This window comes from Rhipicephalus microplus, chromosome 6, assembly GCF_043290135.1.
Source record: "Rhipicephalus microplus isolate Deutch F79 chromosome 6, USDA_Rmic, whole genome shotgun sequence".
In the NCBI taxonomy this organism is placed as follows: domain Eukaryota; kingdom Metazoa; phylum Arthropoda; class Arachnida; order Ixodida; family Ixodidae; genus Rhipicephalus; species Rhipicephalus microplus.
In genome coordinates, this window is record NC_134705.1 from 6,948,506 (window position 1) to 6,976,088 (window position 27,583).

The 27,583-nt window shown below is 43.4% G+C and overlaps 1 protein-coding gene across 10 annotated transcripts in view; it reads left to right on the forward strand.

Annotated features, from left to right (window-relative positions):
- Positions 1-5,986: 5,986 nt before the first annotated feature.
- LOC119167755 (uncharacterized) overlaps positions 5,987-27,583 on the forward strand; it is a 595,822-nt gene continuing 574,225 nt past the window's right edge. For all 10 annotated transcript variants that reach the window (XR_012883841.1, XR_012883842.1, XR_012883843.1 and 7 more), the window contains exons 1-2: positions 5,987-6,144; positions 6,736-6,836. Coding sequence is in view for 7 of the 10 variants with exons in the window: in XM_075865247.1 (XP_075721362.1) it covers positions 6,046-6,144; positions 6,736-6,836 (200 nt within the window). In the remaining 3 variants the exon portion in view is untranslated. The remainder of the gene's footprint in view (positions 6,145-6,735; positions 6,837-27,583) is intronic.

Here is a 27,583-nt window from a genome sequence, read left to right on the forward strand (position 1 = left end):
CTGGTATTGTGAGCCATATGTCAGCAAAGAGCGTTAAGGGAAAAGTCAGGGAGGCGGAGAGGATTTACTGGATGGTGGCTATGGAGAAAAAACCGGCTTTGAGTAACTACCGAAAGGGCAAAAATGAAATAAGGAGGGAGGCATTTTACGATAATTCAAGGGGAAGCGCTTTACTGTTTGAAGCGAGATCGGGTTGCCTTAGAACGCGTAGTTATAAAGCAAGATTCAGTAAAGAAGAAGAACAATGCACATGCTGCGGGAAAGATAAGGAAACGGCGGAGCATGTTCTGATTGAATGTGGAGATATCCACCCAGGTGTACGTTTGGGCACGAGCCTACAGGAAGCCTTGGGTTTTAGGGACAACAATGGAAAGCTGAATACACCCGCGATTGAAATAAGTAAGAGACGGTTAGAGTATTGGTGGCAGAAAATTAGAGAGAAAGGACAAAAATAAATATTGGAAAAATAAAATATGGACAGTGTGCCGTAAATTGCAGAGAACTTAAGCTGAAAATTTACCTTTTTTCCATTAAGATAGAATTTATCGAAGTAGAGGCATTAGGCCAACATAAAAAAAAAAGGAAAAAAGGTTTTTTTTTTTTGTCGAGCCTGGTGGCATACTTGTCACCACCCCGTTATAAAGGGGACGCTCATAGCATCCATCCATCCATTCCATCCATGCTCCGCACTCTGCGCGTCGTCTGCTACACCGGAGGAAACGCGGTGCGGCGCGGCCGTGTTACCGCTCGCATTTCAAAGCGTTTCGCTTTGCTGGCGGAACAGTTCGTGCCAAAGCAGCAGTTTCTTCGTATACATGCATTTCTATGTTGCTGCGCCCATTTTCATCTGGTGGAATTACGTGTCTGGGCTCCATCTATAGCTACCGTCGCCAGTACATTCTTATGTGGGCATAGGCGGCCTCGCGCGAGCATAACTGTAAAAAAAAGACACCCTTCAAAGAAAACGTAGATGCAGTAAAACTTTTTAAAAGCATAGTGCTCGTTTCTGATGCCACATAGTCATGCGCCGTTTACCGAACAGACTCGTCAATCTGATTTCGGTGTTTTTTTTCTTTCCCATTCCCGTGAATCTTATTTGAAGATAACATGGTTAGAATAATAATACTGAGAAAGTAAAAATGGCAAATTCAGAAGGAACATATATTTTCTTGCACATACAGAATAGTATTGCATCGTTCACTGAGCAAGAAAGGCAGCTCAAAGCAGCTTAGCTTTTTTTCTTGCATTTTGAACTTTTTCCGTGACAAGCAGTTCACGGTTCTTCTTTCGAGAGAAGAAGTGCATGCGCATCAAACAATAGCATTTGATTATCTTTGCGGTGAGGAATTCATGGTGCTCATTACAACCAATTGCAGGCAGTGCAGTCGCATGAAGCCTGTCCAATACCATCCAGAAAATATCCCCGAACACTGCCGACGTTTCAAGCGTATCGTGCACAACCTCTTCTACTTCCTTAATTAATGCGTACAGCCTAAATGAGGCCTCTCGAAGGCATCCTGGCTTGAATGACCTCAACTCTGTCAGGCGCCTCTGGTTGAGCTGTGTTTCCACGGAGTTGAACTGATCGGGAGAAGCTGTGAGCAACGCACAGCATTCTTCGCACGTTATTGTTTTCGTGATTTTCTTGTGCACATAACCGGCTAGATAGTACACCACCATCTCATGTGCTCCAGCTTTTTGGTACCCATGATCCCGTTCGTCACAGCAAACGTCCTCGGTACAAACCATCCCCAGAAGCGTCTTATCCAGCTTTGCTTCAACGGCGAGTTTTAGCTCAGCTGCCGCTTTCGCCTTTTCAGCAAGACTTTCATGAATTGAAACGAGGACGCCCTTAGCCGGTTCAGAGCAGTTCCCCTTTACTTGCTTTTGTTCACCGCTGCCTTCATTGGCTTTCTTGCTCGCATTTGCCTTTGGAGGCGTAGGCACCGAGCACATACAGGTCGGGTTGTGAGGACAGAACACAGCTTGTGATGGACATTTTCTAATTTTCCTGTCACACCAGTGTGAGCTACCTGAATGCCTGAACAGATTTTCAAGCTATCTGTCTCATTGAGCAGGTGCTCGACGCTAGCAGTGCTGTCTACAGTCTTATGCAGTTGCTTGTGCATCTTGTTGTAACCGTTCACAACACAGCTACCATCATTTTTCACAATAACGGCCTTGCTCACTTTGAGCTCCCCTGCCACAAGTCGCCTGTCGAAAAAACACCGCAAGTTTGCCCAGAACATTCATCGACGATGAGTTCAAGCTTCCAGTCCCTACTAGGTAACGGCACTGTCACCAGTTCGTTCAGACAAACACCGGAGGAGTTCGTTGCTGAGGTGCTAGGTGGTGGCGTGATGCCCACTGCTCCAAGCGAATCGCCTAAGGACAAAGAGGCCTCTCTACACGAGCCACTCGAACAAGACGCACTTTCCGCCGATGCTTTCAAGCCGATTTCGTTCCGCTTTTTCAGTGATTTTCGCGTGCATGTCGTCGTTCTTGGCTTAGATATGTGCTCCGGCAAGCCAGGAAAGAGACGCGGCAACGCTCCTGGCACTAACTTCCAGTTACCACGGGGAATTAAAACCTCCTGGCCCTTTACAACATGCTTGAAATACTTTACAATGTCTTGCTCTTCGAAATGTCTTTCACGTACCTTGGACTTTTGCGTGAGGCGCCTGTTCTTGCGGTGCAGCATGTGTTCCCATTGTTTAAACTCCGTGGCCTTACGTGGTGGGGTAAAAAAATGATGATTTGCGGCGTCATTTCTGTAGCCACTCGTACATCCCGGCGCAAAACACGAAGGCATTTTCACAACAAAAAAGCGAACATTCGGAAACCGGAAGATTCAGGCGCACGTGTGGGGAACGAAATCGCTTCGAACGACGCGCGCCCGCCAAAGCACCCGCCTGTCCGCGCGCCCGATCAGGAGGAAGTGAAGAAAAGCGTGACTGCAGCGCCACTAGTTCGCGTGACCGCCACCACGGCCGCCTCGGGAGCGGAGCTGTGAAACTGAATTGTTCTAAAAACGTTGGTTGTAGCGTCCTTTCCATTGTAGTCGCCTTGGAACGAAACTCGGCGACGGTGCGCGGCGGGCTTCGAATTAGTCCGGCAAAGAGTTCTTGCTTCACGCCTCGCATCAGATGGCGCAGCTTTCTGTCTTCGCTCATATTTGAATCCGCTCGGCGGAATAGGCGAGACATGTCTTCCAGATACATGGCGACAGTTTCGTTATTTCGCTGATTTCTTGTCTGGAGCGCAGCTTCAGCTCTCTCTTTGCGGTCTGTGTTCGGGAAAGCAGCGAGCAGCTCCCGTCGAAAATCATTCCACGACTAAAAGGTAGCTTCGTGGTTTTCATACCACGTCCGTGCGCTATCTTTCAGTGCGAAGTAAACACTTCCAAGTTTGCGCTCTTCCCCCTATCAGTTAGCCTTTGCGACGCGTTCAAAGTGTTCAAGCCAGTCCTCTGCGTCCTCGTAGCTTTCACCGTGGAAATGCTTTGGTAGCATTAGCTGGTTTACTACTATGTTGGCTGGAGGGACCTGAGTTGTCATGTCGGTTGCGTACCCGTTCACAGCCGTTGATGTTCCAAGGGAAGTCGATACAGGGGAAAATTCAGGACCCTCACCACGTAGGCGTCGACTGCAGCGCTGATGAACAGGCGTCAGCTCGTTGGGTTGAAATCGCTGTGGTTCTGGACTGTGCTCCGTCACTCGAGAGGGACTTGGCATCACACCCAGCACCTCCACCAGATTTGTAACGCACTCTTCAATAAACTCTTTTAATGGGCTAACGTAGGCAAGGCGAACTTGTGCCCGAGAATAATAACACAGATAGATTGTCTCGAGGATTCACTTCTGCCTCTTCTTCTACGTTGTCCTTTTTTTTAAACACGGTTCGCGTGCAGCTGGGTCCCGCAGGCTCGTGCGTCGCAAACCATCTAGAAAGCACAAGTATCGACTAGCGCGCGTAATTTGAAGTCACATTGTGTCAATATTATATATCAATGACTGAAACCTGCTTGTGGTTACCTCAGGGTGAGTACAAATGTCTGAAGCCTTTGAAAACAGTTGAAATTGCAGAGTAGTTTTGCATGGCCCTTTAACTTCCTACATTTGTTTTTGTTCCCAGAAAAATCTTCAATTTTTCGGCATATAATTTCTGATATGGACTAGAGCAGCTAATGTGTATATGTAAACGTTTGTCAGGTTACTTTGAGGGCACAGGCCTTGCTCCTGTGATAGCTCCCACTCAGTGCTTAACCTTGTTTGTCTCCTGCTATTACTTTCATCTCTTCACCTGGTCCACTTAAAACCTTTTTCTGGGTGATTTGCCTTCACCTCAACCAGTACTGTTATTTTTTACTCCTTCATATCAAACTCTGTCATGAAAGTTGCTCACGAGGTGAAATCACACATCTTCTCGCTCAAACAGTATCCACTGTTTTTGTGCAGCCAAAGCTTTAATAAAGTGATGTGTGTGAGCCAAATACTAATTTTTTATTCTTAATTTGTAAATAATCATGTTTCCAAACCTAGTTGGTTTGGAAGCGTGGTTATTGCAAAAAGATTTTTACTTGGGACGGTGCTTTATATCCTTAAGAAACTTTCAGTAGCGCCTTGAAAGTCTCTTCTATTTGGGCTACTGAAACCTGCACAGACCCTGCTACCTTTCAACCCTACAATAAAATAATGAACAGTTCTTGTGATTCATATTTATTAGAATGAACGCAATAAGGTTTTTACCTACATTTTAGTGTGTGAAAAGATAGCCTTTATTTGTGCAGGTGCCCATGCTGCAAGTTCTCCGAATTGCACAAGCACAGACACCCAGCATGTACGTGCACTCCATTCTATTGTATAAGAATCCTTTGAGGCTGGGTGTTCTAAACGGTTTAGTCTAATTGTGTGCAGTGTTTATTGCGCAAAAATAAAGCACTCTTTATTACTGAAGTCGTGACTGTCTCTAGTAGATTACTTCAACTTTCACCTGGTGCACTTATTAGCTTAAACTTCATTTGAACTACAGAACGAAAAGGATGCGCTGACCAGTTGAAACAACGTGTTTATCATGTTTTCGCATCCAGGATAGAAGCCTTATTGACAATGAATACATAGCCAGAACTGGTTCATTTTGTTTAGGAGATAAAATATAAACATTTTGTTTGAAACAGCCTGCGTCTCTCACTTTTTTTCGGGTGCACCACGGGATACTGTCGTGATCTAAACTTCAAACCTTATTTAACATACAAAGTTAATGCTCGCTCAACTGCAGCATTTTTTGTTGACAACTGCGTAAAATACTAGGAGTAGCTCAATCAACGTTAAGATCTGTTCAGCATGTTCGATTAAAGGAAGAGGTCGACAAGGGCTTTACCATGGGGACAGTGGCTCATTCTTTTTACTACGTTGCATTTTTCTGAATAAAGCTTTGAAATTCAGTCTCTGGGATACGGCACAAAAAGCTAGAGCTATTTGCTGAACGTGGTAGCTTGTAATGTTTTACTTGTCACAATCTCTCAAGAGAGGGAAAAGTATCTCAATGGAGCCTTTTATCTGTATTTGCAATCACAAGTTGATTAATGGAATGGATAAAAAGGTTCAAGAGCAAACTTCTGAACTTCGCGTCGAATACCCACTGCCCAACAGTCAGCATGAGGTGGCATATTGCAACAATCTTACATTTATTTATTTATTTACGGCCCGTTTCTACAGACCAAAATGTTACAAAGCCTCAGCTAGGGTGAAAAATTTTGAGACTAAGATCTCTTACTTGAACACCTTGAGCTTAGCCAAATGTTTTAGCGTAATAAATTCTTCCCATATAGAAAAAGTTGGTTTCGTGCATATACGGTTGGCACCCGCAAATGACAGGTCAATCAAAGATGCTTATAAAATCGCGATTTCGGTTTCGGTTCTTGATTTCGTGAAGCGCCACCTGCATCCTGCAATAGGTGTCATAGCGACTTCCTATTTACTTTTTTGGCTGCGAGGCGTGCGCTGAACGTCGAAGCTTCAGCGCTGTTCTACATTTTATTGTGAAATGTATACGGATACACACGTGGCTATCATATTTTGCACCATCCGGAACATCGAGCATCAATATTTGATGTGCGACACTTCGCCTACTGGTCGTCAGAAGGTAAGCAAAACGCCACTGCATCCTGCACGAACTTTCGCCGCAGTCAGCGTGTTGAAGCGAATACCTGTTGCTTTCGCGGCGACCGCAGTCGTTGCATTTTATGAACGATGCTTGGCCGCTTGCACGTTGCATTAGCGACCAAGGTCTGGGTCTTTATGTGAAATAACTTGAGCTGCGCAAACACGGACCTCAGAGAAACAAACTACGTACCTCTTCGACACGTGTCCTCACGTATCTATCGATTTCTGCCAACTAGTGCAACTTTTTGACTGAATTTTTAAAACCATATCGCAGTCTTTCGCGTGCAAGGTCAAACATTGCCTTAGCTCTCCCCCCCCCCCCCCCCTTTTCTGCGCACAGAAAAAAAAATCGCTTAATATGCCCTCATTGGAGCGGCCCGTGGTTGCATAAACTGCAGCAAAAGCGAGACTTCAGCTAGTTGGTTTCGGTTCTTTTTGAAACTGCACAAAGACTAAACACAGAAAACACAGCGCTCGTGTTGTCCAGGCTTCTGTTTGAGTCGTCTTTTGGCTGTCTTAAAGTGAAGTTCCATGAAATGCATTGTTTACATGTTTCCTGCACCACTCGAAGCCATTGAGGATTTCGCCACAGCGGCAAAAGCGAGCCGGCCTCCCACCGGCTGCTGTCAATACTGTGCTGGCGTCAACCATCGGGGTATTCTCGGTGCACTTGTAAGCAACCAGCTTCTGTTTTCACCACTATTAGCGCAACTGTGTGTGGACAGCAATTGTAGCCGACCATCTCGAGCACACGTGAACGCGGTGGTTGAAAAAACAGACGCACAGTCTATTTTCTTCATTTTGCAGGCTCATAAATTTGCGCGTACGCATGTACAGCTCAACAGGCGCAAAATACGGCGGCATGCTCGTTTATTCACAATGACACGATATGGAAACCAGTTCGGAAAATTGTGGGCAATTACTTTACTGTAGTATTCGACTTTCTTCAGTATCGTTGCAAAAAAATTTTTTTGCTGTCTGAAAAAGTGATTTAATGTTGCCATAGTGGGTATAACCATCAGAATTACAATACTGCATGAATTAGAACTAACAGACGCTAATGCCAAACAACATTCAAGGGCGTTATTTATAGCAATTGTTATATAAATGCGAAATGGGCAAAAAGACAATTTCCTGCGACATATAATTACTACAAATAATATCTTTCCTTGCATTACTTTATGTTATCATTACTATTATGTCTAACAACAAAAAAGTAAGCCCTTAAAATGATTTCCTTAATACTGCACAGATTGTATTGAACTTCTGCTGAATGCTTGAAAAAGAATGGTGCTTTCTCATCCCTCCCACTGGCCCACACCTTTCCGTCACAATATGCATTGTTGTGAAAGCAAAATGCCAATACTGCATCCATTCTGCCAAATTTTTTTTTTAATTCTACAACATATGCAATAGCATCACACGCCAGCATAGTTTCTAGTAACTGTGTCAAAAAAGCATGGAGGTCGATGACCATGTAGTTTTAAGGAGTGCAAATGTAGAAAAATGTGTAAATTGGGGTGTCACACTGCTTGGTACACCTTAATGGGAATAAATAGCAACATCAAAGTCTAAGTGCCAAGTTGTCACACAAACCTTTTCTTCAATTTATTCCTGCCAAAGAGGGAATCTGCATAGAACCACCCGCTCAGCTCAGTTGCCAATAATCCAGACCATGAATCTTTTCAAGCTGTCTAGTGTAAGATTTCATAATGTAAATGTATTAACCACTCTCTTTTGTACACTGGCATTGAGAGTATAATAATTTATGTTTAGCTCATGCACTTTAGTGATGAAGTTGAATTAAAATTGCATACTTGCACTTGTTTAAAAGGGCATACAAAGAAAATGCTGCTTTTTGTATTTCCACAGCTTTCTGCATAGCCACCGATTCACCAAGTTCTAGGAGGTTCATTTAGACATATACTGTCATAGTAAAATGAAAGTACGCCTCGCCGCTGTGGTCTAGTGGCTAAGGTACTTGGCTGCTTACCCGCAGGGCGCGGGTTCGAATTCCGGCTGCGGCGGCTGCATTTCCGATGGAGGCGGAAGTGTTGTAGGCCCGTGTGCTCAGATTTGGGTGCACGTTAAAGAACCCCAGGTGGTCTAAATTTCCGGAGCCCTCCACTACGGCGTCTCTCATAATCATATAGTGGTTTTGGCACGTTAAACCCAACACATCAAAACGAAAGTGCATAAACACCGTGGATACACCTTTTATTTTATTTTTTTCTTCTGTTATTTGCAGCTTCTCTAAACCTGACTCGTATAGATCATTTCTTGGAGCCATCTGCTGCTTCAGTTTCTTAGACTTGGATCTTCAGAAAATGTCAACTTTGCTCTGCAGCTTACAGCGCCAAATAAGAGTACAGACTCCACAGGTCTTCCTTTGGCCAGATCCCTTGAAGACCTCATGTAACATACACATTGTGAATGCTGACTGAGCATATTGGTTCCTCATCATACTTTTAAAGAGAGCCTGCAAAAAAAGGGGGGGAGGGGATGAATACCAAAAGGGCGGGTGCCACCTTACAAACATTGAGGCATCACTCTCACTCCCAAAGACAGTACGTTTGAAATTCAAGACCGCAGAAATAAAGCGATTGGGGAGCGATTTGTTTCTAGAAGTGATGAACAACCAAAAGCAATTTGCCACTTTCAAATAAAAAAAAAACAAGCTTTTGACTTTCATTGTGAAAATGTGTGGCACATGACAAAGATGTAGACTAAGAAATACAGCGGATTGTCCCGTCGCATTTCCTATTGTTTTTGTGTGCCATACATATTCAGGATTTATCACCAACCAAGCCTATCTTACATCCTGTTAACTTCACTTTGCATAGATTCTCCTGTAGTTCTGACACTGATATAAAAACCGGCTCTGGTATATTGACATAAACTACAACCAAATCATTGCCATCTGTTCTGCCCGAGACTGGTTCCCTCTGCCTTTCAAAATGGCACTGATATTAAATTTTGTAAAATTCAGGCCAGATCACAGAAAAAAGTGAGGCATGTATGTCCCACTGACTCAGAAGGGTGTTCCGAAATGTGGGAAAACACTGTCTCATGAAGGCACCATCTCACGATTGTGTCAACAGGTATTTAGATTATCAAAACACTTCTTTCGCTCTCCCTTCGCTGGTATCCTCTCTCAAAGCCACTTTGCCCTATCGTTGAGCACCCCTCTTGGAGCTTTTCCGCCCTTCACATTATTTTTTTAGGCCTCCTTGATTTAAGCCTCCTTGACACACACACACACACACGTTATTTTTTACCTCGTATAACGCTATGGCGTTAGAGAGCTCGTGTCACAAATTACACCGTCGGCACCATTGGTTGTGAGCGAAAAATCGAGAAAGGAACAAATAAAATAAAGCATAAAATTTTTGGTCTCATTGAGGATCGCACCCGTTCGTGTGGCAAGCAGGTGTCCTACAACAAAACCACGATGTTACTTGCAACTGCTTCGGGAAAAACACTACCCAAATGCCATACAGTAGAAATAGTCTCCTTAACGCATTTTGTTCGACAGGTGTCATGTCGGAAACGAGCCTATTCAGCAATTTGTAGGCACATTTGGGAGGTCATCAAACTATGTCGAAAAAGGCCGTGATAGTGCAGCCATCGCAGCTAAAAACACACAGGAACTTTCAAACAGCTCTAAAAATGCACAACTACGCCCATCTAGCGGAAAACCTATCATGCCTTTCGAGAGGAGTTGATCAAGCAAACAGCAAACGCTAGATCATGTGCTGCCATCTGTGAGGCATTGTGAGACTTTATGCCCCTTCAAGGAAATGCCATTTCAACAAACCACAACACTTGCATAGATTTAGCTTTTCATTTTCACGATACGGTTAAAGAAGTGAAGTACTGCAGTTGCCATTTCGCCAACCATAAGGCGATGCTTGTTGCAGTTGGCTGGAACAGGTCTCTAGAAGAACAAGTTGAACAATTGCCAGATAACTAACGCAAGACAGATGACAGAACGTGACCATTTACAAATACAAGTGTCACGCCTACGCGCAGTTAATAAAGCACCATGTGACTATATCACTGTACAATATTTTCATGATGTTGTTATGAAAGTGCTGTTAAATAGATCAAAAACCTGTACAATTACTATAGATACGTCACACTTGCGTGTGCGTGTGTGTGTGTGTAACAAAACATAATAATAATTATACACTTAGCGGTTGAAGGGCACACTAGGGTCCAGATTTCACTATCATTGTCAACTCTTAAAGGCAAAGCTTAAGGGTCCCTCAATTTTTTTCCTCTCTCCTTACTTCTTTTCGCTCTCACTGTCCCTTCGATTCCCTCGCGAGTGTGTCGGTTGAGGTGTAATCACATGACAGGTAGTGTCAGCTCTAGCCTTGCCTCTACTTTTGTGGAAAGTAGGATGCATGTTGCGTGGAATAGGTGCGATGGACAGTGACTTTCTAGCGTATAGCGGGATGTGCTTTTCCCGGTCTACATCGGCGATGAACGTATCGCTCTAGTTGAGGTAGCGGACACTCTACACCCCATTTTCTTACATTTCTGTCTTTTCAAAAAGATTCATACACCTACCCCCCCCCCCTCCACTCTCGCGTGGCATGCAGGTGTACGTGCGGTCTCTGTGTTCCTAGAAAAATGTTTGCAGCGGGGAGGTGGCACACGCAGGAAACTACACGAACATCGAGGGCATGGATGCGGTGTGCATCAGAATGAGCTGTGCGTCACAAGGAGGCTGGAAAGGCATGGATTAATTGTTGTGTTCTGGGTTTTCGGTTTCGGTTTCGGAATGACATGTGCGGATGCCAGGGGGCGCCGCTCTGGCATTTAGGATGCCAGATCAGTTCGGGTTGTCAAGGTGGATGGACGTGTTTTTTGAGCGCTCCAGGTCGACTGCGCAGATAAGTGTTTTTGCATGTTTTGAGCTTGTCTTTGTAATTATAAGTCAGCGGCTGAAATCTTCGTAGCACTTATTTTATGGTACGGCTTTTTCGGGGGCCAGTCACCAGGTATTTATTAGTTAGTGCGGGTGTGTGTGTTTGCATTTCTTTGTTGTTTTTTTTCTTTTGCCACCCCGTGGGGGAGGTGCGCGTACATTGAACACACACATTTTTGTAGTAGAGCTTAGACTTTTTTTTCTCGTAGTGCAGGGTTCGAGTTCAGTAATTATCGAGTATAGGGACAATTGGTGTCAGAAAGGCATGGTTAAAAAGACTGTAAAGTGTTCAGGATGTGGAGTGGGTTTGAAAGTGGACCCAAGCGTAGAAGCGGATGGAGGAGAGGCTGACGCGAAGTGTAGGCAGTGTGAGGTCGAGGAAAAAATGGAGAAAATGATGGTTGCCCAGAGTGAACTGCTGGTGAGAATCGCCAAGCTCGAGACTGAGTTGGCGACAGAGCAAAAGAAAACGAGGGCAATGGGAGAAAGACTGAAGTCCGCCGAGGAAGCGCTAGCGAAGCTGAACAAAGAAGTGACCTACCGAGAGAACAGTAGGGAACCGGCAACCAGAACGGTGGAGAAGGAAAAGCAGGCAAGTTTGGAAAAAACAGGTTTAGCCGGTTCAACTGTCGCAATGCCTAGCTTCAGCGAGGTAGTGGTGGGGCAGGGAGGGAACAAAGCAGCCGGCGTCACAGGTGCAAGTAGCCCCCAGATGCAGAACGCTCCAGCTGAAAAGTCGCAGCATGTGATAATCGCCGGGGACTCGAATTTAAATCGATGCACAGAAGCCATCAAAGAGAGGGTAAGAGGTGACAAGAGGGTTGCAGTAGGGGCGTTCCCCGGACGCAAGCTGGACGCAGTCATGAGGCAAGCGAGCGCAAAGCTCAAAACGACAGCTGATAGACGAAACCTAGTGATAATTTCAGGCGGTTTAAACGATGTCCTAAATAGAGATGCAGCAGGACTAGCAGCCACACTGGCGAAAGGCATCGATGACATGCGCGCCACTTCTCCTAAGGTACAGGTAGTGATATGCACGATACCGGAGGTACTGGTGCGTGATAGCAACCTGCAAAGAGCGGTGGTCCACGCAAACCAAGAGGTATGGCGGATGAGTCGAGAGAAAGGCTTCGAGGTGGTGGAAATAAACAGAGAGGTGCATAGGTGGGGGGGTTTTCAACGAGACAGAATTCACTTCGATGGGCGGCTAGGTCATGAGGTGGGTTGGCGACTTGCAGGACGCGCAGTAGCTTTTTTGGGGGGCAAGCGAGCCCTTCGGGGTGCAGGATAGCTAGTAACGAGGAAAACAACCAGGGAGACTCTTCGACAGGTGGTATGGACAGAGACGATTCCAAAGTGGCACCAATATCTAAGATAGGTAGAGTCCGGGGCATAAATAGACGTAGCCACGAGCGCCGAGCCAATTCAGACATAGGGTATATTAACATGCAGGGTGGTAGGAACAGGCTTAAGTGGGAAGAGATAGAAGAACAGCTAAGGGAAGAGAGGCCGATGGTATACGGTTTTGTAGAAACACATCTCAGGGACATGGAACAACCTCCGAACAATCCGGACTACGCGTGTTAATATTGTAACAGAACAGAAGGCAGCAGAAAGGGGGGTGGTATTGGGGCATTCATTCATAAAAGTACAGACTGGAAAAGGGTCAAGCAGGAGTGCAAGGAACATTTATGGCTAAAAGGGAAAGTGGCAGGTCAAATGACACTCCTTGGTTTCGTGTACTTGTGGACGGGAGCAAAGGCCAGAGAGGAAAACCAGGCAATAGTAGAGTGTATATCAAAGGACATTCAGGAGTTAGGAAGAGTGCGAGACAATTATACTAGGAGACATGAATGCGCACATAGAAGATATAGATGGGTATACCGACTCCACAGGCAAAATGATCATGAATATGTGTGAAAGGCTCGATTTGATCATTTGCAACAGTACCGAGAAGTGTGAAGGGCAAATAACATGGGAGGTAGGAAGGCTTCAGTCGACGATAGATTATGCACTGATGTCACATAGGATGTATGATAAGCTCAGGGGAACGCACATAGATGAAGGTGGCTCCAGAAGTCTGGGTAGCGATCACAAAAGTATCAAGCTAAGTTTTGGAAGAGCAGTGAAAGTGGGAAGGAGACAAGATGAGCAACTACAGGAAAATTTTTATCCAGAAAGGCAAATTGAAATAGCCACTAAACAAATTGAGAAAGTAATCACGGAGGATAATAAGACAGTATGGACATACACGAATCTAATTAGACTCTTTGAGCTAGAGCTTGCTAAGACGCGTGACAAGTCACCCCTGAAAAGAAGACACAAACCCAAAAGTTGGTGGGATGAGGAAGTTAAGAGAGCCATAGCAAAACGTCAGGAAGCCTCTAGGGAACACAGACATGCTAAGCAGCGGGGTGAACCGACAGATGATGTTGAAAGAAAATGGGCAACCTTTCTAAGCTGTAGAAGAGATGCATCCCTTTTGCCCAATCAAAAGATTAGAAGGAAGGGAGCTCAGTGGCTGGCAGAAGTACATAAAAAAGATATAAAGGCAGCTGCGAAAGTTTGGAACCATCTAAACTCCCTAAGAAATGAGACGAGCCTAGAGCAGAAATTTATAACTACAGCCCAAGGTGCTAGGCTAGAAGGGGACGAAGCTATTGAATATATAAGAACAAAAGTGACAGAAAAATTTCGACAAAGAAGTACTTTATGCACCACAATAGACAAGGACGAATCAAGTTGTGCAATGGCTCCATTTTCACAACAAGAGTGGGTAAGGGCTGAGAAAAGGGTTCCTAGTAGTACATTAACAGGCCCAGATGGCATTCCAATTAGGCTGATAAAGACATTAGGTCCGAAGTCTAAGCAGGCTTTGAGAGAGGCAGTGAGCACAATAATAATCGATGGTGAAGTTCCCGATGGATGGAAACTTAGCAGGATGAGCATGATCTATAAAGGAAAGGGGGACAAAGCTGACATAAACAACTACCGTCCTATAACAGTGACATCAGTGGTCTACAGGCTGGCGATGCAGATTGTAAAGGAAAGACTGCAGGCGTGGATAGAGGATGAGGGGGTGCTGGGGGAACTGCAGAATGGATTTCGGAAACACAGGAGGTTGGAAGACAATCTGTTCTCACTGACGCAGTGCATCGAAATAGCAGAAAAGGAACACAGGCCCCTGTGGCTAGCATTTTTGGATATCAAGGGAGCGTACGATAGCGTGGTTCAAGAGGAATTGTGGGGAATACTGGACACACTAGGCGTGGAACATGTAGTCACTAATCTTTTAAAGGGTATCTATAAAGGTAACAAGGTAGTTATAAAGTGGGAAAAACAGGTATCGAAGCTTGCAGAGGTAAAACGGGGGCTTAGGCAGGGGTGCCCCCTGTCACCCTTATTATTCATGATGTACCTACAAGGATTAGAGGCAAAATTAGAGGGAAGTGGACTGGGCTTCAACCTCTCTTTAGTCAAACAAGGAAAACTTATTGATCAGGCACTACCAGCATTAATGTACGCAGATGATATAGTGCTAATGGCCAACAACAAGGAAGATTTGCAGAGATTGATGGACATCTGCGGTAATGAGGGAGATAGGTTAGATTTCGGCTTCAGTAAGGAAAAATCAGCAGTCATGATTTTCAATGACAACGAAGGTATTGAGCTTAGAATACAGGAGGTCACGCTAGAGATAACAGATAAATACAAATATCTGGGCGTATCGATAAGCATTGGGACCGAGTATCTGAGGGAACACGAAATATACGTGACGACTAAAGGTAACAGAAATGCAGCAGTCATGAAAAATAGGGCAATGTGGAATTACAATAGGTATGATGTTGTGAGAGGAATATGGAAAAGGGTCATGGTTCCTGGGCTGACGTTCGGCAATGCGGTCTTGTGCATGAGATCAGAAGTTCAAGCAAGATTAGAAATTAAGCAGCGTGGAATAGGTAGGCTTGCTTTAGGAGCTCACGGTTATACACCAAATCAGGGAGTACAAGGTCATATGGGATGGACATCATTTTAGGGCAGGGAAGCTAGCAGCAAGATAAAATTTGAGAAGCGATTGAGAGAAATGGGGAAAGTGCGTTGGGCTAGGAAGGTTTTCAGCTACTTGTATATGAAGAATGTCGATACAAAATGGAGGAAGCGAACCAGGAAGTTGACTGATAAATACTTAGAAAACAGCAGGTGGCCAAACCAAAAAGAGCTATTGGTTAAGAAGAAAGTGAAGGAAACGGAGACTGACATGTGGAGAATGGGCATGATTAAGAAGTCCGCACTAGAGGTCTATCGAACGTTTAAGGAGGAAATTGCCAAGGAAAGGATCTATGATAATACTCGGGGTAGTTCTCTACTGTTTGAGGCCAGAACGGGAGTACTGCGAACCAACACATATCGGGCCAAATACGAAGGGGTAGACACAGTATGCCGTGCGTGTGGAGAGGAAGAAGAAACTGCCGAACACTTGATAATGTTCTGTAAAGGGCTTCACCCTATAGTTCAGGATGATGGCGCAGAGTTTTTCAAAGCACTGGGGTTTAGGGACCGGGAGGGCAAAATAAACTTTAAGCGGGTAGACTTCACTAGAAGGAGGTTGTCTGATTGGTGGCTAAAGTCAAGGCGCGAGTGAAAATTAAACTCTTCACTGCAAAGTACGAATCCTCAAACTCTTTTTTAAGGGGAAAAAATAAATATAGTTTTTGGTTCATTATATATTACGGCTGGGTGGCGCTAGCCACCACCCGATATAAAGGGTACAGCCATATCCATCCATCCATCCATCCATCCATCCATCCATCCATCCATCCATCCATCCATCCATCCATCCATCCATCCATCCATCCATCCATCCATCCATCCATCCATCCATCCATCCATCCATCCATCCATCCATCCATCCATCCATCCATCCATCCATCCATCCATCCATCCATCCATCCATCCATCCATCCATCCATCCATCCATCCATCCATCCATCCATCCATCCGGATTTCAAGGCGACTGTAAAATAAAACCAGTGTGTGTTGGGTAACCGTGGAGTGCGTTTGCTGTTCTTCTCTTCGGCGCTTAGCGCGAACCCGCGTGTTCGGGCTGGTCGGCGTTCCCGCCGGCCGCGTACGTCTCCGTCGGCCGTCTTCTTCTTCTGCTTTGTCGGGACCAGCCAGCCCTGAACACATAATTGTTTTTTTGGAATTTGTGGTACACCGACGGCTCGTAGTGCCATCACGTGTGGCATCGTTGATGTGATGACAATCTGCATACGATGCGCGTGTTTATTTGAAAAAAAAATATTGGAGAATATTTGGGGGCCCTTCAAGGAACTGCCCCATACAAGCACTAGGTGGGCTCCCTCTTTCCAATGACGTCAGCAATGACCTAGGTCAACTAGACAGTCGGGTCGGAACAGCCAAGCAAGCCTGCGTCCCAGTCTTTTTGAGATGGGTAGGGTAAAGGGGGTTAGGTTTGGAGTATTGGCACAACCATACCAAGAGGAAAATGTTAAATTTTTCTCAAAGTGCTGGCACATCTTCATGCAAACGGGGTCAAAGTGTGCTATTCCTAGGCACAAAACAGTTTTCTTATTACAACAAAGGACGATTTGTGTCTCTGCCTTCCAGAGGGCCCTATTGGGTTTTGCGTATATGTGACAGCCAGAGTTCATAAAAGTGTGTGAACTTCTTAAAGGTGTGGCTCATAATTGATAGGGGTGATGACAATGTCTGGAGAGCGGAGCGGGCTGCCTTGCCACGGTCGTCAATTGGCTAAGGTGACTGTAACTGCTGTGGCTGCTAACTGTTAGGTGGCAGGATAAAATCCCGGCTGCGGCGGCTGTACTTTCGATGGGGGCGAAAATGCTGTAGGCCTGTATGCTCATATTTAGGTGCACAGTAAAGAACTCCAGGTGGTCGGAATTTCGGGAGCCCTCCACTACGACACCTCTCATAATCATATGGTGGTTTTGAGACGCTAAACCCCACATATCAATCAACACAGGCCCTTTTGTAAAGTTCATGCAAGAAATGTTAATAATGATCAAATATGGTGGACTTTTTCATTTCAGCCTATACAACTTACTTCTAAAGTGCTCTGCGACTAATTTATTCAATGTTTTTCACTGAGATTTAGCTCATGCAGGTCCTCCTCTACTATTGTCCTTTAGCAAACTAGTTCAATAAACATTGTTGTCATATTTATTTCGTCTTTGCATGAAACAACATGCCACGTTTTTACCTCGTATACTGCTACTACTCAAAGCAGCCGCAAAGTCTGTGTGGTATGTTTTAGTCGATGCAGATTTTGATGCTCTAGATAATACTGGCACATTCATTTGAGTGGAGAGGGAGCGATAAGAATCAAGTTTAAAAAAAAAGGGGCAAAGCATATTATGTTTGTCTAAGCCCCAAAGCGTGAATCTACCGAATAAAAAAAAAATCTGTGAGATATCGTTTACTAAAGAGACAGATTCATGTAGAATGCAATATCATTTGAGTAATATTATAATAATGAATGTCAATAAACAAATTAGAAAAAAATGAAAATCTTGCCAAAGGTGGGTACAAGGAAGTGCCAATTTCTTTAAATTTTGCAGGGAAATTATTTTCAAAAAGCTTCGACAATGTCTCTGCGAAAACAGCTATGTGTATACACAGTTATACATGCTTATTCATGCTGCAGCGACACCATCCCTTAATTGAGGCGAACCAGTGTACGAGCATACTTTTCAGGGATTTCTGGCGCTTCATGCAAGAAGCTTGTTTGGAATAGCATTCTCTTGTAGCAATTCGGCAAAATGTGCACTCACTGTACAATTTCTATAAACAGATAGTGCCAATAACGCGGTGCTTTTTTTCATCCAAGATTAATATTTTGATGGTAGAAACTCCTGTTTGACAGTATTCACAGAAATGACTATCACAGCTTTTAAGTGATTTGTTATTGCGATGGCAATTATATGGACAGTTTCGGCTGCTTTTTGCCGCCCCTGCTGCTATCATTCACGTATATGTATGTATGTGTATATATATACACACGCAGAGGGAAGGATGCGCTAGCCTCCTTTTTCTGCGAAGTGAACACCACTGAGTCGTCTGCGCAGGCGCTCGTTTCGTGAGCAAATAGGGAAGAAGACAATCAGCACTTGGATCTTGCCCGTACGGCAGGCAACAGCTTCTACGTGCTGCACTATTAACTCGAAAAAACGATGTCAAAAGAGTACCTGGAATGGCTGTCCACATATACATGCGCTCTACACATATTGAACTGCCACCAGCGGCGGCACACGACGTATAGCCTTTAGTACAAGCATGCGCTGCACACAGGAGGCGTTTCTCTTCATTGCCATCACAACGCACGAGCCTTGTTGTGGTCGTCTACTGTGACCACGCCGCAGGAAACTTGGTTACTTAACAAATGCATATTTACTGCAATTAATGCTGCTCCTATATATGCTAGCCTTGCTTCGCAAAACATTCGAATATGTTGCTATCGCATTCACTGCTTCGCCCTTTTGCCAAAACTGCGACTTTTTATAAAGCACTGATAGTCAAATTTATGAAGTGTGTGCGGACACTGTCCTACCACAAGCAAGCGAGACGCATCCATTAGGGGGCGAGTTCGTAACTTCTGGCCCCTTATACAACGATATGCGATACTTTATGCTCCCTACTCCGCCTAAGATCATTCCTCACCCTCGTTTCCCTTTCCCACCCTTTGCTATACTATACACTATGCGAAGCAATGCTCAGCTGGGAGCTGGTTGTCACATATTTGCTTTTTTGGGTGAATACTTATAGAGTTTTTGCGAACACTTCACGGCAGAACATTCCGCTGAAATAGCTCTGCTCCACTGTAACAAAAATCGCAAAGCCTCCGTGCAACACACAGCAGACTGTCACAATGAAACCTTGAAAGGGGGCAACTAATACTAGTACACATGCAAGGTACCAACTAGGCTATTTTTCGTTTTCCGTGCACAGACCCGTGAACACGCTACGAGTGCTGCCCTCACTAGTTCCAAGCCTAATTCATTTTTTTTGGTACTGCTAAAGCACCAATGTATTACACTCATTTTAGGTTACGATTGCCTGGCAGGTAAATGCACATAAAAATAGAGCAAAAGAATAAGCAATCACGATCAAGTAAAGAGGACTGAATGCCAATATACAGGCTCCTAGGAACCTTGTTACACTGGTGGGGCTATTCTTTGGCCTTTATTTCTGTTGTTGGTGCGTAACGGCTAAATAAAATAGTTTTTTGCCCTCTAGAGCATACCTGAACAGACTTGTACCAGTGCATGCACATGGCCCTGTTTACATTACAGTGTGTTCACCTTCGCACCTCACAGATGTTGCTACAGCTGATGGTGCAAGGAGAATGCCAATATCGTCCTTGTAAATTTTTCAACCATTCTTGAAAATGTAACTTCCATCCAGAAGTGGCAGATACTTTATTCGTCTGACCAGGTTATTCCTGAAATGTCAATAAAGATTACAACGTGGAAATTTTCTTTGGTTTTTATATTTAAAAATATTCAGACTGCATGCTAAGCTTCTAAAATTCATATTTATCAAGCACATTTACTAAACCAAATGAGCATGGCTTCAAAGAACAAGTAGAAACTACTAAAAATTTCAGTCCATAATAAGAATCATCATTGCAAAACTCTCTCCCAAGGCCATGAATCAAAACTATGTTTTGCATCATATTTCACAATAGCAGCACACTTTCGTACTTATAGTACATGCTGAAAGTGGGAAACAGCTTGTTATCCACAGGTTTTAGTGAATCTTTAACAATGTTCGTGCATGTGGTTGTTTAGTTACAATTTCTATACATAGTAGTGTAATAGGGTTTCACTGCAAAACAATGGACGCTCCATAGTGGCGTGGATGCAGATGTTCATAGCCAGCCAATTTAGTGTTAAGCAGAATAGTGAAGTGAGAAAATGCATCTGTTTTTTCAACAAGGCTTTCGCATAGATTGATTGGGCCACTTAGAGGTCCCCTGAAAGCGAAATTTCAGAGCCAGAATCTTTTGTGTTCCATTCTCCCACACACATAGGTATCTCAAACCATTAGATATTTTTCTGTGTTCTTGGGATGATTTCTAGGTCCTGCTTGCTGCTTACGCCAGTGGTGTTTTAAACATTGCAAGAAAGAAACAATCATTCAAATAGTGGTGAAGATAGTTTTTTTTCCTGATGGATATTGCGAAACAGGTGCCCAGCCAGCAGCTGCAAACAAAGTTCAGCAGAGGACTGTACCTGATGCTGCATCACCCACATCATTTTAGTCTCTCAGCAAGCTATGCCACTGCAGTTCGGCCTGGCACATAGTACCATAAAGTCTCATTAATTCAAACTCTGTTAATTCAAACTTACAGTTAATTCAAACTGTCCCCCTGGTCCTCCTACAGCTCGAGTATTTGAATAGGGGAAAACTTCCATTAAATCGAATGCATCGGTATCAATGGCTAATTTAGACTGGAAGGCCCTGGCTCTCGGCTACCTTCACAGAAATTGGCCTACAATCAGCACTTAAATTACTCAAGACTTCCATCTGTGTAAAACAAGTGTAGTCATTGATTTCCATCTGTGTTTTTATGGTTGTAAATCTAGTTTGCTGCTACTGCTGTATGGGTGGCACGACCAGTGTGGCGATGTTTGCCTTTAGCCGTGTTCATTCAGACAAGTTTCATTATTATTATAAATAAACTAATAAAAAACTAAATTTTGATTGCATTAACTCTGCCATGTAAATGAATGTGTTTTAGAACACAAATAGCCTTGCTTATTTTGTTACTTTGGCCCACTGCTCACGCGAATGAGTCGCTGCTTGTATGTGACATATCCCTGACTATTTAAATTCTCTTCACTGTTAAAGAATGAACTTAAGTTTATGACATGACCTGCCAAAATGAGCAGTATATGATAATTAGCAGGAACGAGTTCAAATGAGCCTTCTGTGGATTCTTGCCGCACCGTGTGACAAGATGTCCGTTCATTATAATGACTGCCCGCTAATTTGAAAAATTTTATAGTCTCCTTTGAGTTTGAATTAAAAAGCTTTTACTGTAACATAGTGCTCCACCGTGATTTTGTGCCGATTTCGAAAAATTTTGGTGGGTCTTTTTACGCAATCACTGATGCCAAAAATGCATTTCAACTAATGATGCTGGCACATTGCAGTGGAGCATTTTCAATTCAGTAAGATGATCATCAGACAAACACTTCTTACGGCATAAGAGTTGCTAACACTAGACGCTAAATTTTCTTCCGAGAGCAGAGCTCAGTGGCTTGAAGGGAGGGGGGAGGGAGTGGAGAAAAAAGTTTAGAAGTAGGAAGGAGGAGAAGGTTTGGAACAACGTGACGGCCATGGCTGCCAGAGCGGAAAGAGAATAGGGGCTGTTGGCAGGGCAATCCCAGTCGTACGACTTGGAAATGTGGAGCTGCAACCACGTACGCACATACCTATGGCCATTCCCACAAAAAAAAAAAATGTCCTAGATCACCTTTCTTGGGCAAGAATACAGAAAGCTAGCTAAACGAGAAAACTAAAATAAATTAACAACCGATAATCTAACCACCAATTGTCACCACATCTGCGGAAAGAAGGAAAAACGTAATCCGTGACCTCGGCATGAGCGGCTACATAGAGGCAATTTTTCGCAGAACACTGAGTATAAGAAAAGACACGGGGAACGACGCCGCATGTCGACCCAACTTGAGCGCAGGGAACAGCTAACTGAGCACAATGGCAGAACACTGCGACACTACTCGCAACATGTTTGCCCATACCAGTCCCGAAGGCACGGTGTAGAGCTCATTACGTTTTGTAGTCTTTCTGCATTCCTTGAATAGCACAAAGAGCGCGAAAGATTGGGTATGAGAAACATGAGCGTGGAAAACGACTTTGCCATCAAGCCTTTTGCAGTGTGGACTGGAAAAACGCAATGATGGGTGAGGGACGACAGGAAGTTCTGGAAGACTGGAAAAACGCTATGAGAGACGACAGGAAGTTCTTACGCGCTTCAAAAATGACTATGAATAGAAAAGTGTTTAAATGGGAATGAAAAAAAATCTACAAAAATACGGGCATTGCTATGTTGTGTCGGTACAACAGAACTTCAGGCCGTTTGGAAAAAGATGGCAGCAATATCTCATAAAGAGACTCGAGAATTAAAAGCCTCTCTGATGGCCGAGAGGTAAAAGAATTCTTCGACCACGTTTCAGCTTGAATAAATTTATTTCTGCGAGTGATGAAGGATCAAGTATGGCATGAAGTGCGTTTCTGCCTCCTTCCTTCTTGAAATGTGGCCGCGAGAATATTCATGGTACCCTAAATTACGCAGCCGCTGTTTAATTGGTAGCAAATGACATGACAAAAGCCCATGGTATGTGTCATCGTACATTTTAACAAGACTTGAAATCCAGCCAGATGGTGCATTGCTATCCGGAAATTTTTAGCGCGAACTAATGCTTCCTCACGACGTTCACAAGCACCCATTCTGTCTCTCTCGTTCTTCTTAACGTCTTGTTTAGTGCTCAGAACTTTCCGAATAGCCACATTTATTCAAGAAAAAACTGAATTGGCATCTGAGGGCACAAGCAGTTCAACGAGATAGAGAGAGAGAATGGGTGCTCCATTGCTCACGAATCGTGCTGCTTTCTCGTCTTTGAAGCCACATTAATAATGAATCTGGAGCTTAGCACTTATTCTCCGTTGATTAGGTACATAATCATAGATCAAGCTCAGTGTAAATTCCGATGTCACGTAGTAAAGGTGACCTGGAGTGGCACATGTGTCACAACAAGCTGCAGAACCCAATTCCATGTCTTTGTACCGTCATGCTCGTTTAATACGAACGTTTGTAGATTGGACTACAGAAAACACATTAAAGTCTCCGTTCGTTAGTAACGCCCTTCGTTATGCATTCTTCTGTTCTCTGGGAGCAGGTCACGTGAGTTTTGTAGCATGAATTAACATAAATTGCTGTTTCTATTTTACCGAAGTCACCGAACGGTGTACTCTATAAACAGATCACCTGCATTAAACTTCGTGTCAGCACAATGTATACAATGCTCAATTACATCACAAAAAAATACGTCTTTCATGCAAAGAATTTCCTAATGCTTCGTTAGATATTCAACCGTTAAAATTAAAAATAGCACCACCGTGAACGGGATTAACTCCGTGACCAAATTTCAGTGCAAAAAGCGCTTGAATAACTGCACTTTGCAGGTATGCAATATACATTCATGAGGTTTTAGATATGTGGTGACATCATTAGTTCAGGTTACATTGTTTTTGTAGAATTAGCTTTTTAGTCAAGTTTATTATGCTTTTTAATGTTGATATTTCACCTCATCAGTCATTTAGTGATGGCCATTTCATTTCCACATCTTAAATGAGAGATATGAATAGTTGATATCCAAGCATTCTTTCAAGATATAAGAGTGGTTTTTGTCAAAGGACCAACTCTAGACCGAGTTCCGGGGAGGGGGGAAATATGAACAGTCTTATAATTTGAAAAATAAAATTTTCGGTTTTACAAGCCGGATCGTCAATACGACAACAAGGCATGCCATCGTGGGAGGTTTTAAATATTTGGAACCCCAGGTCGGCAAAATAAATGGAGCCCACATAGACTCACTCAGTGAATATTCTTTTATCTTAAGACTCGATATAGGGCCCAGCTTATTGCCGGAATTTCGGTCACATATAGGTGACCAAAAACATTTTTCTCTGCAAAACATTTTCGCAATAGACTGCTTTCAATAGAGCAAATCAGCCCGACATTTTTCGAATACACCAGAGATAGTCGCAAAAACGCCTTGGATGTTTGGCGTGGAATGACCGATCAAATTTTACGTCAATACCTATCACTTTTCGTCTCCACTGTCTCTTTCCAAGTTCGTGTTCTTTCTTTCTTGACATTCAACTTCCCAGTAATTTAACAAATCCGCATCATATTGGTTCTATAGAAGAAAATAGCTTGTGGTATACGCATCTCAAATAGACTTGGGCGTGCACTTACGCCCCATCTCACTGTTTCGTATCGATCATTTCAGCGTTCTCATTTCACTTACGGTATTGCCACGTGGTTGCGACGTCAAAAAAGATGGTACGTGGGTTGCTCAAGACGACACTTTTTATTGAGTGAACATGTGCATAGGAAAGTGCAAAGTACTAGAAATTCGTGCTTTACACAGATAGCGGTAATCAGAGCATTGGTCGATGCGGTAATATGATCTGCGCGAAGGTACGTCGTCATTTATACTCGTAGCATCCATATCGTAGGTGCCTCAAGCTTATCAAAGATTCTAAAATAATCTAAAGTTTTCGCAGACAGCCAAGCGTCCTTTGCGCAAGGCAATTGATTAATATGTGGTGTTTAACGTTTCAAAACCACCACATGATTATGAGAGATGCCGTATAGTAAAGGACTCCAGAAATTTTGACAACCTGGGGTTCCTTCACATGCACCCAAATCGCAGCACATGGACCTACAGCATTTTCGCCTCTATCGAAAACAATGCAGCCGCAGGTGGACTTGATCCCGTGACCTGCGGGCAGCAGCCGAGTACCTTAGCTACTGAACCACTACGGCAGTGCCTTTGCGCAAGACAGTGACATAAAAATACAAGCAAAGTGGCAGTAAAATAATGTTGCGATAAAATTTCAGCAGATACGACAGGTTCCACTGTGGATGCTATTTTCATAAATAACTGTCAGCGGGTAGCCACGCGTTGCTAGTTGGATCGACGGCTTTGGGTATTTTGAGTAGGCAAAGTTTCTACCTAAAACATACGGCGTGACGACAGCACTCACGTTGGCTGCAAATTTTAGCGAAACGAAGTGCACGCTTCGGTTGGATGATATGCATATTATTAAGGAGCTGTTGTGTATTCCTCAAAGGTCGAGAACATCAACGGTTGAGCGAAACTTCGCTATCACATGCTGAACGAAAGGAATATATCTATGTAATGTTTACAGCCAGCCTATAGTCCGCAACCACAACTGACGGGGTGGGCCGACATCACTCCTGTAAGTCTATATATTTAGGGTTGTATCCGTTACAGTAAAAAGTAACTAAATACCTCACTCGTTACTCTAATAAAAAAAGGGAACGTTTCACGGCTCCACGTTCTATATATACATAAAAAAGGTAACGCATTACCATTACCGTAACCGAAAAGAACATAACGACTGTTACCTCTGCCGTACCTCCGGAATCATCAGTCTTAATCAATGTGTCTTTGCTGCAAAAAGCCACAATGAGAATTTTTAAATTTCCAATTTATGTTTCACACATACTAACCCAAGCAAAGATTATACTCAATGTTCAATGCACCTGGGTAGAGTTCGCACCTGGGTAGAGTTCCTGGGTAGAGTTCGCATTTTTTGTTGACTAAAGCTATAATAATGTGGCACTCGAAACGCCGAAAATCGAAATGACAAACTATTGGAATGCCGAAAGTTAGTACACCGAAAAATCAAAAAGCCGATTAAACAAGATACCGAAAGTGTAAAATGTCAATGGCGCTGTTCTTTCTTTTCTTCTGCTCTTCCTGCTTCACGATATGTTTTTTGCGCCTCAGTCTTCTGCACCAAGTCAAAAAATCAAAACACCTAACTACCGAAACGCCGAAATATCCAAATGTCTGCGCCACCTAGCTATACTGGGAGATGATGTACCTACCTAAATTAGAGGTTACGCTAGCACACTCTTTCACCCTCATTTCCAGTTGTCCCTATACATTTATCTCAAGCCTTCATACAAATAGCAAACTATATATTTTCCACCTCCAATCGCACATCAGAGTGATTTCTTGCTTATCGCAAACAGCTTGTGTGCGTTTCGTTGCCGAAAAATTGAAACGTCGTCATTGTCCGTGTTGCCCAGAGCAGCATCAAGCGATTTTGCAAACAGAACGCAAACGGAGCATTTCGGCAAGATTTCTGGATGCTTGTATGACAGAAAAATAGCAGCAACATTGTTCAGCTTTTAACACCTGGAACAAACGATTTTGCTTAATATGAAAACCAAATTCGCCATTCAAACGAGCAAGGTTATAGTACATTTCGCAAACAACACTCAGACTACACGCTGCGGAATACGGAAAGATCCCACGTACGGCATAGGTTGGCAAAATAAATCGAACTCACTCAGACTAACTCAATAACCACATATAAAAATATTTTGCTTTGGACTCACTCGGACTAAAAATGAGCGATATTCAACGTGGTCCGGCTCATACAATAAACGTCGGAGGAGCACCATTAAAAAACACATGTGAAAGAATTGCGATTGCCAAGCAACCTATATATATATATATATATATATATATATATATATATATATATATATATATATATATATATATATATATATATATATATATATATATATATATATATATATATATATATATATATATATATATATATATATATATTTTCCAACATACAGAAACAAGTTATTTCCCGTGCCTTTACATATTATATTAAAGAGAGACCTAACATAACATGCCATTTCCGCGACAGGCACATGCGCGCTGATAGAACTGTATACAATGAGTACCACATGAATTGGCTGCTGTAAATACCTGTGCTATTTTGAAATATGGTGATGCTATGCTGGTCAATACATTCGCCTACGTTTGTAATTTGGTCATTGTGCGGAATGCTGTAATATAAAATTTTTGCCAGCAGAAAATCTGAGAACCATGACTTGACAGGGTCGCGTTCTTTAAAAAGACTGTTACCTGTCCCGAGTTTCGAATCAGGTAAGGTGCATTCATGATTCATTATTCATCAAGTCTTCCTGCAAAACACTGCAAGAAAAACTTTTCTTCATTGGATGCACTGATGCTAGTGCACATGTACGTGTTATCCTACATAAGCTGAGTCTTTCGACAATACCTCATCAGTTGCAATACAGCGCGTGTGTTTGCGTCTTTTTAGGTGGGCGTGATTGTGTTGTATGCTGCTTCCTCAAAAATAAAATAATGACTAGGTCGTTAGCTACCTGGTGCAACAAACAAAAAAAAACAAGATGCAACATTTTTTTTTCTTTCAGTACGCCTCTTTCTACCCCCCCCCCCCCGCGCACACACACGCACACGAGAGCTATAAGCGTCCAAGAAGGAAGTGGGGCTGTTAACGGTTGCGCACCTGTCATTGCTTGTCTAAATGTTTCGGTGTGAGGGGGTTTATCGGAGCAGCGAGGATGTAATGTACGACAGGAATCAAAGGTGAACATTCGACATAAGCCTGTCTGTTTTGGATAGGAACTAAAGGAATGAGAACTCCAACCAAAATTTATTTAAGGAAAACAAAAACCAGATGTTTCGAAGCTGGTCCGGCTTCTTCCTCAGGGGTGAGAGATTGGCTTCAAAACGTCATTTTTTAAAGATGTTTTTGTTGGACTTTTTTCATCACTTCAATGTACGAATAGAAGTGGGGATGG